Source organism: Dendrobates tinctorius, unplaced genomic scaffold (assembly GCF_039654945.1).
Source record: "Dendrobates tinctorius isolate UK_male_01 unplaced genomic scaffold, ASM3965494v1 ptg000102l, whole genome shotgun sequence".
Taxonomy (NCBI): Eukaryota; Metazoa; Chordata; class Amphibia; order Anura; family Dendrobatidae; genus Dendrobates; species Dendrobates tinctorius.
This window is the reverse complement of record NW_027361770.1, coordinates 45,465,120-45,481,237: the sequence shown is the minus strand read 5'-3', so window position 1 is coordinate 45,481,237 and position 16,118 is coordinate 45,465,120. Positions and strand designations below refer to the sequence as shown.

At 44.7% G+C, this 16,118-nt stretch overlaps 1 protein-coding gene across 1 annotated transcript in view; it reads left to right on the top strand.

The window, feature by feature from the left end:
* The window catches only part of NSUN2 (NOP2/Sun RNA methyltransferase 2), a 97,664-nt gene that overhangs the window by 27,803 nt on the left and 53,743 nt on the right, over positions 1 to 16,118 (top strand). Inside the window, exons 6-7 of the mRNA XM_073587869.1 lie at positions 9,688 to 9,772; positions 11,642 to 11,834. Coding sequence (XP_073443970.1) covers positions 9,688 to 9,772; positions 11,642 to 11,834 — 278 coding nt within the window. The remainder of the gene's footprint in view (positions 1 to 9,687; positions 9,773 to 11,641; positions 11,835 to 16,118) is intronic.

Here is a 16,118-nt window from a genome sequence, read left to right as displayed (position 1 = left end):
CGAGGGTCTGTCCCTTTCAGCCTGCAAAGAATCTGTGGAGATAACAGTAAATACACTTTCACGGCTGGGGTGGAAAATAAACTTTGCAAAGTCTTCCCCGAAACCGGCTCAGCAAATCTCCTTTTTAGGAATGATCTTGGACACTTCCTGCAGGTTGGTCATTCTCCCTCCGGAAAAGACGCAAGCCTTACAACAGGCAGTGCGGACTCTTTCCCGTCCAGCTTCTCACTCCATTCGTTTCAACATGAGAGTTCTCGGGAAAATGGTAGCTGCCATGGAAGCAGTTCCGTTTGCACAGTTCCATCTCCGTCCCTTACAACACGCGTTGCTGTCAGCTTGGGACAAGAACCCGTTCTCCCTGGACCGTCGGATCCTTCTGTCCCTGCGGGTCAGGCAAACCCTCAAGTGGTGGACTCAGGTCCTCCCTGAATCAAGGGAGGTCTTTTCTCCCAGTAAGATGGTTGGTAGTAACCACCGACGCAAGTCTTCTCGGCTGGGGTGCAGTCTTTCGTCGCCACACGGCACAGGGTCGTTGGTCAACCCGAGAATCGCGTCTCTCCATCAACATTTTGGAGATACGAGCGATCAAATTTGCTCTACGGAGTTTCCACCATCTCCTCGCAGGTCACCCTATCAGGATCCAATCAGACACCGCCACGGCTGTAGCGTATATCAACCGCCAGGGAGGTACTCTGAGTAGGATGGCCATGCACAAAGTGAGTCACATCCTCCATTGGTCTGAGACCAATCATTCATCCATCTCAGCAATTCACATCCCCGGCGTAGAAAGTTGGGCGGCAGATTTTCTCAGTCGCCAAGGCATTGCCTCAGGAGAGTGGTCTCTTCATCCAGAAGTCTTTCACCAGATCTGTCTTCGTTGGGGGACTCCGGATGTGGACCTCATGACCTCCAGGCTAAGCAACAAGGTGTCTCGGTTCATTGCCCGATCACGCGATCCATGCGCCATTGGAGCGGACGCCCTAGTTCTGCCATGGTTCCGGCTTCCGTACATCTTTCCCCCTCTTCCCTTGCTTCCGAGGATCATCAAGAAGATCAGAGCAGAGGGGGTACCAGTGATCCTAGTCGCGCCAGATTGGCCGCGCCGAGCATGGTATGCGGAACTAATACAGCTAGTCGCAAACGTCCCCTGGCGACTTCCAGATCGCTCGGATCTGCTTTCTCAGGGCCCGATTTACCACCAGAACTCCGGGGCCCTGTCTTTGACGGCATGGCCGTTGAATCCTGGATTTTAGCACAGGCTGGATTCTCTCTCGACGTCATTTCCACCATGATTAGTGCTAGGAAGCCCGTATCCAGACGCATCTATCACCGCACCTGGAAAATCTTTTTCATAGTGCAAGGATCATGATCGTTACCCTCTGGTGTTCTCCATTCTGGGCATATTGGAGTTTCTTCAATCCGGACTAAAATCAGGCCTCGCGCTTAGCTCGCTCAAAGGCCAAATTTCGGCCTTGTCAGTGCTTTTCCAACAAAGAATTGCCACCAAACCTCGGGTCAAGACGTTTATTCAAGGAGTCTCCCATGTGGTGCCTCCTCATAGAAGGCCATTAGAACCATGGGACCGTAACCTGGTTCTCGGGGCCTTACAAGAGGATCCTTTTGAACCGCTGCAGGACGTGTCATTGACCAACCTCTCTTGGAAGGTGGTCTTTCTAGTAGCAATTATGTCAATCAGACGAGTTTCGGAATTGGCAGCTCTGTCCTGCCGTTCTCCCTTCCTAAATTTTCATCAGGACAAGGTAGTTCTCAGAACGTCCCTGTCCTTCCTGCCCAAGGTCGTTTCCTCTTTCCATCTCAACGAGGAAATTGTTTTGCCTTCCTTTTGTCTGGCGCCAGTCCATCGCATTGAGAAGGCCCTCCACACCCTGGATGTGGTTAGGGCGCTGAGACGGTACATCTCGCTGATGGCCCACAAGTCAGATGCCCTGTTCATACTTCCTGAGGGGCATAGGAAGGGCCTAGCCGCGTCCAAAGCAACACTAGCCAGGTGGATTCGCTCAGCGATTTCAGGAATCCTACCGTGTCAGGAATGCGCCTGTCCCAGCGGGGATTAAGGCGGACTCTACCCGGCCATTCGGCACCAGGCCTCGGCAGAACAGGTCTGCAAGGCTGCGACTTGGTCCAGTGTGCATACCTTTTCAAAACATTACCAAATTCATTCTCAGGCCTCTGCAGATGTAGCTCTCAGCAGACGCATCCTGCAATCGGCAGTACCTCAGTCTTAACTCAGAGATACATGGGGTATTAGCAGATGTATGCTCCCCACCCAGGGACTGCTTTAGGACGTCCCACTGTCTGTGTCCCCCAATGAGGCGTAGGAGAAATAGGGATTTTTGTGTACTCACCGTAAAATCCTTTTCTCCGAGCCATTCATTGGGGGGGGGACAGCACCCGCCCTGTTTAGCCTACTGGCTCATTTGTAGCATTCTTAGGTTTTGACATAGTTCGTTATTGTTGATTGTTTAAGCTCCTACTGCTTTTTTCACTGAACTGGAGATATCTCATCCAGCTACGGGATGTATACTGCAGGGGAGGTGTTAACTTTTTTTCTGGTTTGCTTAGTGTCCTCCTAGTGGCAGCAGCATAACGCCCACTGTCTCTGTGTCCCCCAATGAATGGCACGGAGAAAAGGATTTTACGGTGAGTACACAAAAATCCCTATTTTTCTGCAGGTGCCAATTTTGATCTTGACGACCAAACATCATTTATTAACCTTTTGAATAATTAGTTATTCTCACGCTTTGAATGCTTAGACATTTAAACCAGATTGTCATACCACACAAAAAAAAAAAAAACATTTCCCATATGTTTACTTTACATTAACATCATTTTCAGAACTTTTTTCTTTTAGTTTGTTAGGTATTTGCCATTCAGTTTGAAGTGACTTTGAGGAATATATATATATATATATATATATATATATATATATATATATATATATATATATATATATATATATATATACACACTCACTGGTCACTTTATTAGGTACACCTGTCCAACTGTGTGTTAAGACTTAATTTCTAATCAGCCAATCACATGGCGGCAACTCAGTGCATTTAGGCATGTAGACATGGTCAAGACAATCTCCTGCAGTTCAAACCGAGCATCAGTATGGGGAAGAAAGGTGATTTGAGTGCCTTTGAACGTGGCATGATTGTTGGTGCCAGAAGGGCTGGTCTGAGAATTTCAGAAACTGCTGATCTACTGGGATTTTCACGCACAACCATCTCTAGGGTTTACAGAGAATGGTCCGAAAAAGAAAAAAAATCCAGTGAGCGGCAGTTCTGTGGCCGGAAATGCCATGTTGATGCCAGAGGTCAGAGGAGAATGGGCAGACTGGTTCGAGCTGATAGAAAGGCAACAGTGACTCAAATTGCCACCCGTTACAACCAAGGTAGGCAGAAGAGCATCTCTGAACGCACAGTGCGTCGAACTTTGAGGCAGATGAGCTACAGCAGCAGAAGAACACACTGGGTACCACTCCTCTCAGCTAAGAACAGGAAACTGAGGCTAAAATTTGCACAAGCTCATCGAAATTGGACAGTAGAAGATTGGAAAAACGTTGCCTGGTCTGAAGAGTCTCAATTTCTGCTGCGACATTCGGATGGTAGGGTCAGAATTTGGCGTAAACAACATGAAAGCATGGATCCATCCTGCCTTGTATCAACGGTTCAGGCTGGTGGTGGTGGTGTCATGGTGTGGGGAATTTTTTCTGGGCACTCTTTGGGCCCCTTGGTACCAATTGAGCATCGTTGCAACGCCACAGCCTACCTGAGTATTGTTGCTGACCATGTCCATCCCTTTATGACCACAATGTACCCAACATCTGATGGCTACTTTCAGCAGGATAATGCGCCATGTCATAAAGCTCGAATCATCTCAGATTGGTTTCTTGAACATGACAATGAGTTTACTGTACTCAAATGGCCTCCTCAGTCACCAGATCTCAATCCAATAGAGCATCTTTGGGATGTGGTGGAACGGGAGATTCGCATCAGGGATGTGCAGCCGACAAATCTGCGCCAACTGTGTGATGCCATCATGTCAATATGGGCTAAAATCTCTGAGGAATGCTTCCAGCACCTTGTTGAATCTCTGCCACGAAGAATTGAGGCAGTTCTGAAGGCAAAAGGGGGTCCAACCCCTTACTAGCATGGTGTACCTAATAAAGTGGCCAGTGAGTGTATATATATATATATATATATATATATATATATATATATATATATATATATATATATATATATATATATATATATATAATATTGGAAAATTCTCAGAAGTGATACCATTTCAAATACTGCTCCCCTCAAAGTAATCCAAACTGCTGTGAGGAAAGATTTTAATTCTTCTGGTGCTTCATAGGAATTAACACACAATGGAATGGAAAAAAAACAAACTTACACTTTCCCCAATAAAATGTTGCTTTAGCCCCAGATTTGTTTTATTTTCACAAAGGGTAAATGGATCCCACTATTTTGTTACGCAATTTCTATCGAATGCAGGAAAACTGCATGTGTAGTCAAAAACTGCTGTTTAGGAACATGGCAGAACTCAGAAGAGAAGTGATAAATGTTGCTTTAGCCCCAAATTTTTCATTTTCACAAGGGGTAATAGAAAATAGACCCTACAATTTGTTACCCTATTTCTCCAAATTGCATCAGTACCCCACAAGTGGTGGAGAAACTAATCTTTGGGCATGCGTCAGGGCTCGGAGGAAGGAACACCATTTGACTTTTATATCATAACTAGATGGTGGCCCGATTCTATCGCATCGGGTATTCTAGAGTCTGTGTTAAAATAAAAAAGTTATATACTCACCTTCCGACGGCCCCCGAACTCTCTCTCCTCTCCACGCTCTCGGCATCTAATGCTTTGCGCGAAACACAGCTGATGACGTTGTTCTCTTGCGAGAAGCTAAGCATTACTGGAACCGGAAGATGCCGGGCGCGTGATGAGAGGAGGGACAGCGTCCGGGGGCCGTCGGAAGGTGAGTATATAACTATTTTTTATTTTAACAGAGACTCTAAAATACCCGATGCGATAGAATCGGGCCAACATCTAGTGTATTATACTCCTGTTACACCTGGAGCTGCTGTCACTGTTCTGCTGTTACCTAATGTATTGTACTCCAGTTACAGCCAGAGCTGCAGTCACTGTTCTGCTGTTACCTAATGTATTGTAGTCTAGTTACACCCAGAGCTGCAGTCACCATTCTGCTCTTACCTAATGTATTATACTCCTGTTACAGCCAGAGCTGCAGTCACTGTTCAGATCTTACCAAATGTATTGTACTAAAGTTACACTCAGAGCTGCAGTCACTGTTCGGCTGTTACCTAATGTATTTTACTTCAGTTACACCCAGATCTGCAGTCACTGTTCTCCTGTTACCTAATGTACTCCTGTTACACCCAGAGCTGCAGTCACTGTTCTGCTGTTACCTAATGTAGTGTACTCCAGTTACACCCAGATCTGCAGTCACTGTTCTGCTGTTACCTAATGTACTCCTGTTACACCAAGAGCTGCAGTCTCTGGTCTGCTGTTACCTAATGTACTGTACTCCAGTTACACCCAGAGCTGCAGTCACTTATCTGCTCTTACCTAATGTATTGTACGCAAGTTACACCCAGAGCTGCAGTCACTGTTCTACTGTTACCTAATGTATTGTACTCCAGTTACACCCAGATCTGCAGTCACTGTTCTGCTGTCACCTAATGTACTCCAGTTACACCCAGAGCTGCAGTCACTGTTCTGCTCTTACCTAATGTATTGTATATGTACAGGACTGTGCCTGTGTAATGAGCGACGCAGCAGTGATGCCTTTAACGGCTGCAATGTGCCTGTACAATAAGCGATGCGGCCATGTTGCTGCGACGACTAAGCGACTGTCGCTGATCAGTGACGCAGGATTTCGGTTACAGACAGACATAAGACAAATATATATGTATATATATGTATATATATACACCTTGACCTACACTCATTCTCCGAATCCCTCCTCCCTCTTACAGATATAAGTTCCTTACACAATGCGGATGACGCTGCCGCTCTATATAACACCACAATAGCTGTAGCTTTGGAATCCGCTGCCCCACTTACACATACCAAAACTCGCAAAATCAACAGACAGCCCTGGCACACCAGCCTGACCAAAGAGCTGAGGCGAGCTTCCAGGGCTGCTGAGCGCAGATGGAAAAGATCCCACTCCAACGAGCATTTCATCGCATTCAAACAGTCCCTCACTACTTTCAAGACCACACTCGCCACAGCTAAACAAACCTACTTCTCATCTCTCATATCCTCCCTGTCTCACAACCCTAAACAGTTATTCAACACCTTCAATTCTCTCCTCCGCCCCCAGCACCTCCTCCCTCCCCACTCATCTCTGCTGAAGACTTTGCCTCATTTTTCAAGCAGAAAATTGATAACATCAGGGACAGTTTTGGTCAACAACCCCCAGAGCCCTTCCTCCCGACTTCCCAGCCCTCCACCTTCAAAACCAACTTCTCCACCATTACAGAAGATCGACTCTCCACTCTACTCTCAAGATCACATCTCACCACCTGTGCACTCGACCCGATCCCATCCCACTTCATCCCAAACCTCACCACAGTCTTCATCCCAACCCTAACCCATCTCTTCAACCTATCACTAACAACTGGTGTTTTCCCCTCAAGCTTTAAACATGCCTCCATCACACCTATCCTCAAAAAGCCCTCTCTTGACCCATCCTCTGTATCTAGCTATCGCCCTATATCACTTCTCCCATACGCCTCCAAGCTACTGGAACAACACGTCTACCTTGAACTGTCCTCCCATCTCTCTTCTTGCTCCCTCTTCGACCGCTTACAATCTGGCTTCCGGTCACACCACTCCACTGAAACTGCCCTTACTAAGGTCACCAATGACCTCTTAACTGCCAAGAGCAAGCGACACTACTCTGTCCTCCTCCTCCTGGACCTGTCGGCTGCCTTTGACACAGTGGACCATTCCCTATTATTACAGACCCTCTCATCCCTCGGCATCACAGACTTGGCCCTCTCCTGGATCTCATCATACCTAACAGACCGGACATTCAGCGTCTCCCACTCACACACCACCTCCTCACCTCGCCCCCTATCTGTCGGAGTCCCACAAGGTTCAGTCCTAGGGCCCCTGCTGTTCTCTATTTACACCTTTGGCCTGGGACAGCTCATAGAATCTCATGGCTTTCAGTATCATCTTTATGCTGATGACACACAGATCTACATCTCTGGACCAGATATCACCTCCCTACTAACCAGAATCCCTCAATGTCTGTCCACTATTTCATCCTTCTTCTCCACTAGATATCTGAAACTCAACATGGACAAAACAGAATTCATCATCTTTCCCCCATCTCACGTGACCCCCCCTACGAACCTATCAATTACAGTAAATGACTGCCCACTCTCCCCAGTCCCACAAGCTCGCTGCCTCGGAGTAATCCTTGATGCTGATCTCTCCTTCAAACCACATATCCAAACCCTTTCCACTTCCTGCCGACTTCAACTCAAAAATATTTCACGCATCCGTTCATTCCTCACCCAAGAATCTGCAAAAACCCTAGTCCATGCCCTCATCATCTCTCGCCTTGACTACTGCAACCTCATGCTCTGCGGCCTCCCCTCAAACACTCTCGCACCCCTCCAATCTATTCTAAACTCTGCTGCCCGACTAATCCACCTGTCCCCCCGCTATTCCCCAGCTTCTCCCCTCTGTCAATCCCTTCACTGGCTCCCAATTGCCCAGAGACTCCATTACAAAACCCTAACCATGACATACAAAGCCATCCACAACTTGTCTCCTCCATACATCTGTGACCTCGTCTCCCGGTACTTTCCTGCACGCAACCTCCGATCCTCACAAGATCTCCTTCTCTACTCCCCTCTTATCGCCTCTTCCCACAATCGCATACAAGATTTCTCTCGCGCATCACCCCTACTCTGGAACTCTCTACCACAACATATCAGACTCTCACCTACCATCGAAACCTTCAAAAAGAGCCTGAAGACCCACCTCTTCCGACAAGCCTATAACCTGCAGTAACCACCGATCGACCAAACCGCTGCACGACCAGCTCTACCCTCGCCTACTGTATTATCACCCATCCCTTGAAGATTGTGAGCCCTCGCGGGCAGGGTCCTCTCTCCTCCTGTACCAGTTATGACTTGTATTGTTTAAGATTATTGTACTTGTTTTTATGTATACCCCCCTCACATGTAAAGCGCCATGGAATAAATGGCGCTATAACAATAAATAATAATAATAATAATAATATATATATATATATATATATATATATATATATATATTGATTTGGGCTGGAATAAACTGCAGGGACCAGTTCACTTGTACAGCGCCCCTGAGGTGGCAGAACAGCAGAAAGTCTCCCTACAAGTGACCTATTTCAAACTAAACCTTTTAAGGAGTTTATCTAGTTGTGTGTAGAACATCTGGAACCCACATATGCCTTGCAGAATTGTATACACTGGGCTACAAAACAAAATAAATGCTTTTCCACTAAAATGTTGCTTTAACCCTACATTTTTTTCATTTTCACAAGTGGAAATAGGATAAAATGGACCCCACAATTGTGTTGCTGCATTCAGTAGAAATTGCATATGTAGTTGCACACGGCAGGGCTCCGAAGTGAAAGGCACCAATTTGATAGCTACACTTCTTAAAAATGAATCTAGGTGTATAGTGAGCATTTGAACCCACAGGTGGCTCAAGGGAGTTTAGAATATTGGGTCGAGCTACTCCAAAAATTTTTTTACCACTAAAATGTTATATTAGCTGCATATTTTTTATTCTCAAAAAGGGTAATGGAAGAAAATACCCCACTCAATTTCTTATGCTCACGAGGTGCTGCTGGGGTTAAAGAGGGAGCACCCTAATTTTAACCATCTACTGTATTTGCCTGTCGCTAGTGACAGCAGCATTTAGGGGTTAAAGGGCTATAATTGGTAGTAAAGCCGATTGTGGCCGATGGTTAAGGGTCAGCTAGATTATGCAACTGACACCCGCTACGTTTTCGCTCATCAGGGGGCACAATTTACTATATTTAGCACTGCACTTGTTACTGAGGAATAAGGCTCCTTAAAGGGGATGTCTGCTATTTTCATAAGAGAATGGTGGTTAATGCGTTAAAAACCTCCCTTTTTTTCCATTCTCTCCTATTGGAGGTGGTGTAGTAATTTGACATTTTGACTTAAAGGGGTTGTCTGGTCTAAATCAATAAGTGCAGTCACTTTGTGACTGCAGACTTATGAATCTCCCCAGTGCACGCACTGTGCGCTGGGGGATTTGGCGGTTTTTGAGTCGGGAATGGTGGTGATGTGAGTTTTATATACTCCCGGGAAGAAACTGTAGTGAGCGAGGCGTCGCCCTATCTAGTGACTAGTATGGAGTGAGGCGGTGCTCACTAGACAGGCTCTGGTCGGGAGCATGTATAACGCTACATACCGTCCAGTCCCGGCTCAGAAACCAGCGACTCCCCCTAATGCACAGTACGTTCACTGGGTGGGATTCATAAGTCTGGAGTCAGTGACTGCAGATGTATCGATATAAACCGGACAACACCATTTTAATGTCATTCTATTCTATAACTTGTTGGTACTAATGACTGTTTTTCACTCCTAGATCTTGGACATGTGTGCAGCCCCAGGTTCTAAAACTAAGCAGCTTATTGAACTGTTGCATGCCGACATGGACATTCCTTTCCCTGGTACGCCTAGCCTGCCCATCCTTTATCTTTACTCTACCTTGAGGTTGTTTTCTGAGTTGTATAGTTTAATACCTGCCTTTTCAGCCATTATTCGGTCACATTCCAGACTGTCTTTTAAATGGGAATACTATATGAGAGACTACATGCTGTAAGGAGGAGAATTGGGGAAACATGATTGGCACAGAGCTCATAGCCTCTGCATCCCACCGGGAAGAGCCCATCAAATAGAAATAGGAAGACTTAAGTATGTAAGATGTTGGGGAAAAAAAGATCCAATTAACCATTGTGGCCACAAGCTTTAAAGGGAAAGTGTAGGAAACGTCTATATCACCAAATCATTTATGTGTGTCATGAGTATGTCACGTTCTCCTGGGAGATATGGGGTTAGAAGATCAGTACTTATTGTGAATTGCAGATCTTCCATTTAGCCAGTGTTTTTGTGTCCCATATTAAATGGAATTGGTTTCCTTTGATGCGGAAGAGGTTAACAACACTTTCTAGGCTGGTCAGAAATTTGCAGCTACATTTTCAGTTGCTTCTGATCTGGTCATTACCTCTACCTCTAAAACCTGGCCAGATCGTCTGTCTTGCCAGTGAAAACTCTGTTTCCTAGCTCCATGGAGACGCTCTGCTGAGTAGGAGATCTTTGTTGCTACTGGAGATTGTTGCGTGCTGTTTTTGTATGTATGCTTTCCTCATTGTCCTATTCCCATTGCTTGGTACATTCCTATCCTTCTCTATATACCTATTTACCTTTGGTGAGTGTTTGTATGTTTGTTGCTTTCTATTATCCCTGTTTTCTCCTTGTGTGGTGTTCACATTATATTTCTGTTTCAGGCCTCATAGTGTGGGGGAGGGGGCAGATCAGGGTTTAACAGGAGCATAGTAATGTCAGAGACTTGGGCCACTCTACCTTCAAGAGTACCCCTGAGACAGGGATAGTTGGGGTTCCAGGGACCGTTTGAGGCCTCCTTTCCTTACCGAAGACCATCACAACTTGACAGTATGACCGTGTAGTCCTTTTCAATTATATGCAAGTTAATACTTGTATGACCCCAACGCTATGGTCCAGCAACGAGAAATTGCATTTTGTAGTTGTTTGTGTATATACAGTAATTCAATGCACTTCCAGACACGTATGTACAGAAATTTAAAAACACAATTTATTATTGCTGGAGCATTGCTTTGGTGGTCATAAAAGGATCAATGTACCAATCTTTTAAGGTGAACCTGTCATGTCGCCACACACTTTTATCCTTCAGAAATGGGGTTAATATGCAGGTTGATGGTGTTTTAAAGCTGCCCAGCTACTGCTCTGACTGACAACCAACTCTGTACTGATGCAGTCATGAGCTGGCTGTCAGTCAGTGCCGGGGTGTGATTACAGCTGTTGCTCAATCGGTGACGGAAGCCGCACCAGCTGCGCCTCTACGACTGAAAGACTGAGGCTGCTGTCAGAAGTAAAGTTAATTTGCTCTCTATAGTCAGGTATTCCGTGTGGCATTTACACAGCTTTAGAATGTTGTTAACTCACAGATTAACCCTGTCTGCAGGTTAATAGCATTTGGGAACATAACAGGTACCCTATAAAGGGCTAGACAGTCATATAAATGGTTTGGGGACATAGAAGTTTCTCAGGTTCCCTTTTAACTCCAGACTGTTCAGAAATTGGAAAGCTGGACACCAGTGACTGCCAGCCATGTCTGTATTTCCCATCAGTGTCAGTCACTCGCTACTGAGCGGGGAAGCGTTCTTGCTCATATGCAAGGTAAAATCTCTTAATTGGCAAAAAAAAAGCTATTTGGGGAGTGACCTTTTAAAGACTTTTTTGGTTCTGTATGTATTTTAAAGTGTGGCTTTCTATTTCAGAGGGGTTTGTCATTGCCAATGATGTGGACAACAAGCGGTGTTACCTGTTGGTTCATCAAGCTAAGCGGCTCAATAGTCCTTGTGTCATGGTTGTGAATCACGATGCCTCCAGCATTCCCCGGCTCCTGGTAGAAAATAATGGCGTTCGTGAAGTTTTGTTTTATGACCGAATACTGTGCGATGTACCATGCAGGTATTTCTAGGTTTCTTTTGTATGTCTGTCAGTTCATGTGACCAGTAACTCTGCTCATCAGTGGCATCAGCATTATCTAGATACATCCATGGTTATTCAGCTGCTGTCAGGGCAGTGGCACTGGGAAACCTCTGTGTATACCTGACGTTTCTCTTAGGCATTAATCCCTTGCCTCCACAACCAATTTTCTTTGTTTTTCCTTTTTCCAAAAACAACTTTTATGTTTTTCTGTCACCAAAGCTGTATGAGGGCTGATTTTTTTTTTTTTTGCAGGATGACTTGTAGTTGTATTACACCATTCATTCTACCTTATGCCACATATCTTTCCATCGTCCTAGACCTGTAACATTTCTATATTTCCGTCAATGGAGCTGTATGAGGGCTTGTTTTTACGTGATGAGTTGACAAAAAAAACTGGCATTTTTATTTTTTTTTTTTTTTTTCCCCTCTTTTCAGCTTTTGACATAGAGGCTTAAGTTAACACCAGGAAAGTAGTGCATATTGAAAGAGTGCACAGGAAAGGGTATATAAAAGGCTTAGAAGATACATCCATAAACATCCTTGCACATCCGAAAATTAAACTTTTATTACACAATCAAAGAAAATTAAACAATTAAACTCCCTGAGTTGTATACAGTAAAAGATTATATAGGTAGATATAGAACCAAAAAGAAAAGTATAGGAAAGAAGCGTCCCTGGTTACTCGGCAGGAAGGAAAAAAAAAGAAAAAGGATGTTACGTTACATCTTGTACTTTGTATTTTCTATATACCTTGTTACCCAGTAAGCATAATGCATAAGATTGCATTTCATTGGCCACTATTAAATCTTGGTGGCCATTTGAACATAATACATACAGTATACATGATAGTGAGGACGATTGGCTAGCCACAGGGGGAGGCGCGTAGGTCCGGGTAGCTCGTGTGTGTATATATAGACGGAGTCAGGATGGGGGAGGTAACCCTGATTAAGAAGGACGGAGTCCTTTGAAACGTGTCGGTAGTTTTCTGACCCTCCAGATGCTCCGTAGCAGCAGTGACGTCATGTGCTACCACACGCGGTCGGCCATTTTTTTTCCTTCCTGCCGAGTAACCAGAGACACTACCGGCTGGAGTGACCCTGGCTCTGTTCGGTTGTACACCGGCTCCGTACTCTCCCTCTGCATTGCACCGCGGGGCCAAGAACTGGATTTAAACCTCATCCCCCACATCTGTCGAGTGGGTCCAGACCCTGGAATTGGCAAGCACTGGTAACAGGGTAAGCAGCAAATCACGTTAATGGTACCGACTAATACATGTGCATACTGCTTATATTTGTATATTAAACTGCACACGACTAAGTATTACTGGCACTTAATCATTGTATGCATGAGGTATGCTGCTTACATCCTCAAGTAATATACGCCCTCCCAGTAACCAGCCCTAGTACATGCAAGCAGGTAAGCTTCTTTCCTGTACTTTTCTTCTTTTTTGTTCTATATCCACCTATATAATGTTTTAATGTATACACCCCAGGGAGTTACCTTACCTAAGAACTCAATTGGACAGCGCGGTTTCTTTTTCAGTTACATAATTCTAAGATTTCGTGAGAGTATTTGCACAGAATCTGTCTAGGTACCAGCAGCTACATTTAGTAACAGGGAGCGCCAGTGTGTTATAATATAATTCTGCATATATACAGTATTTTTCGGATTATAAGACACACTTTTTTCGACCCAGATTTGGGGGAAAATGGGGGTGCGTCTTAAAATGCGGATATACCTTACTGGCCGCGGTGGAGCAGGGTCCCAGGGTCGTGGCTGGAGGATGAAGGAGTGGAGCATTGCTGCAGGCTGGGATGATGGAGTGTTTGGATGTGCGGTGCGCCTCTGCTGCTGGGGCTCTGCTGACATTTTGTGAAAGGCCAGAGCTCCCGCAGTTCCATGGTTTCCTATGCGTTGGACTCCGGGAAAATGGCCGCCGGTCGCGGTGCATGCTCAGAAAGAGATCTCATTGCAATGTAATATACCGAAAGTGAAAGTCCCATGATGGGACAAAGTAAAAAAAAAAAACATTTTTTAAAAATATATGTAAAAAAAAAAAAATATTAAAAAAAGAATAAAAAAATCCCCTAAAAATACACATTTTTATGTAAAAAAAAAATAAAATAAAAAGAAATACACATGTTTGGTATCGCCACGTCCGAAAAAATCCCATAAAAAAACCCACAAAAAAGTTGCAAATTATACTTTCTCCAAATGGTATCATCATACAGCTTGGAAAAAGTGCAATAAAGCGTGATCAAAAAGACGGATATAAATAAACATGGTACCGCTAAAAACGTCATCTTGTCCCGCAAAAAACAAGCCACCATACAGCGCCATCAGCAATAAAATAGTTATAGCTCGCAGAATGTGATGCAAAAATAATTTTTTTCTATAAAAGTTTATATTCTGTAAAAAAAAAAAAAAAAAAAAAAAAAAACCAAAAAAAAAACCCAAAACATATAAATGAGTTATCTCTGTAATCGAAGTGACCCGAAGAATTAGGCCGGGGTCACACTGGCGAGGAATACGGCCGAGTGAGAGGCGTTAAAAGCACGCATTAGACACGGACCAATGATTCTCTATGGGGTCCCTCGCACCAGCTGTATATTTCTCATCCGTATTCTACGCTCCGTGCCAATCGCAGCTTGCTGCGATTGTCAGCGTACTACAGCCATAATACGCCAATGCAAGTCTATGGGTGCGCAAAAAATACTGACCGTATTTTGCGTTGGTTAGCGTGACCCCGGCCTTAAGCTTCCATACTAATTTTACCACACGCGGAACGGAGAAGAAAAAAAAAAATTCCTGAATTGCTGGTTTTTGTTCATTCTGCCTCCACAAAAATCAGAATAGAAAACGATCAAAAAACGTTATGTACCCAAAAATGGTACCAATAAAAAACGTCAGCTCGTCCCACAAAAATCAAGCCTGCACATGACTCTGTCGGCTGGAATATGGAAAAATTATAGCTCATTAAAAATCATTTTTGTTGAAAAAAAATGATTTTTTTTTTTTTATTTTCACGGCTCTGCTTTAAACTTCTGTGACGCACTGGGGGGTTCAAAGTGTTCACCACACATCTAGATAAGCTCCTTGTGGGGTCTAGTTTCCAAAATGGGGTCACTTGTGGGGGGGTTTCCACTGTTTAGGCACATCAGGAGCTCTGCAAACGCAACATGACGCCCGCAGACCATTCCATCAAAGTCTACATTCCAAAACGGCGCTCCTTCCCTTTTGAGCTCTGCCATGCGCCCACACATTGGATCCACCCCACATATGGGGTATCGGCGTACTCAGAACAAATTGCACAACAACTTTTGGGGTCCTTTTACCCTTGGACAATAAAAATTGGGGATGAAAAGATCATTTTTGTGGAAAAAATGTATTTTTAATTGTACGGCTCTACGTTATAAACTTCTGTGAAGCCCTTGGGGGTTCAAAGTGCTCACCACACATCTAGATAAGTTCCTTGGGGGGGGTCTAGTTTCCAAAATGGGGTCACTTATGGGGGATTTCCACTGTTTAGGTACATCATGGGCTCTCCAAACGCGACATGGCATCCGATCTCGTTTCCAGCCAATTTGACATTCAAAATCTCAAATGATGCTCCTTCCCTTCTGAGCACTGCTGTGCACCTAAAGATTGGTCTTCCTCCACACATGGGGTATCGGTGTACTCCAGAGAAATTGCACAACAAATATTGTGGTTCATTATGGTGCTTGAACCTCAAGGTTCAAGCAACATATTGTAATCCGATTTCTTATATTTTATTATTTATTCTACTTCTCCGCGTTTTCTGCACTCGGGGCAGAGACCCCGTTCAGGCGGCGTTTCGAAGCCCTTGGTGGGGACAGGTGTGCTATGTATTTTTGGAGTCGATCCGATTTGTAGTTTTTTTTTTTTTTTGTTTTTTTTTAAAAATCGCATTTTAAGCAAAAAATTTTCCCATAGGAATTAATGGCGACCTTTCCATGACCTCCAACTGACATGGATTGAAGCCACAGCGCAGGTGCAGTGACCTTACAAAGATGGCAGCTATGCAAATGCAGCTTCCACACATGACCCGTATTAGTTAATAGAAGCTGACAGATCGCTGATTCAAGGTCTTAAAGGCGCAGCGCGCCAATGGCTTCTGAAAAGCCCCACCCAGTGATGGCTAACCTTGGCACTCCAGCTGTTGTAAAACTACAACTCCCAGCATGCCCTTGCAACCTGCAGCAGTTGAGGCATGCTGGGAGTTGTAGTTCTCCAACAGCTGGA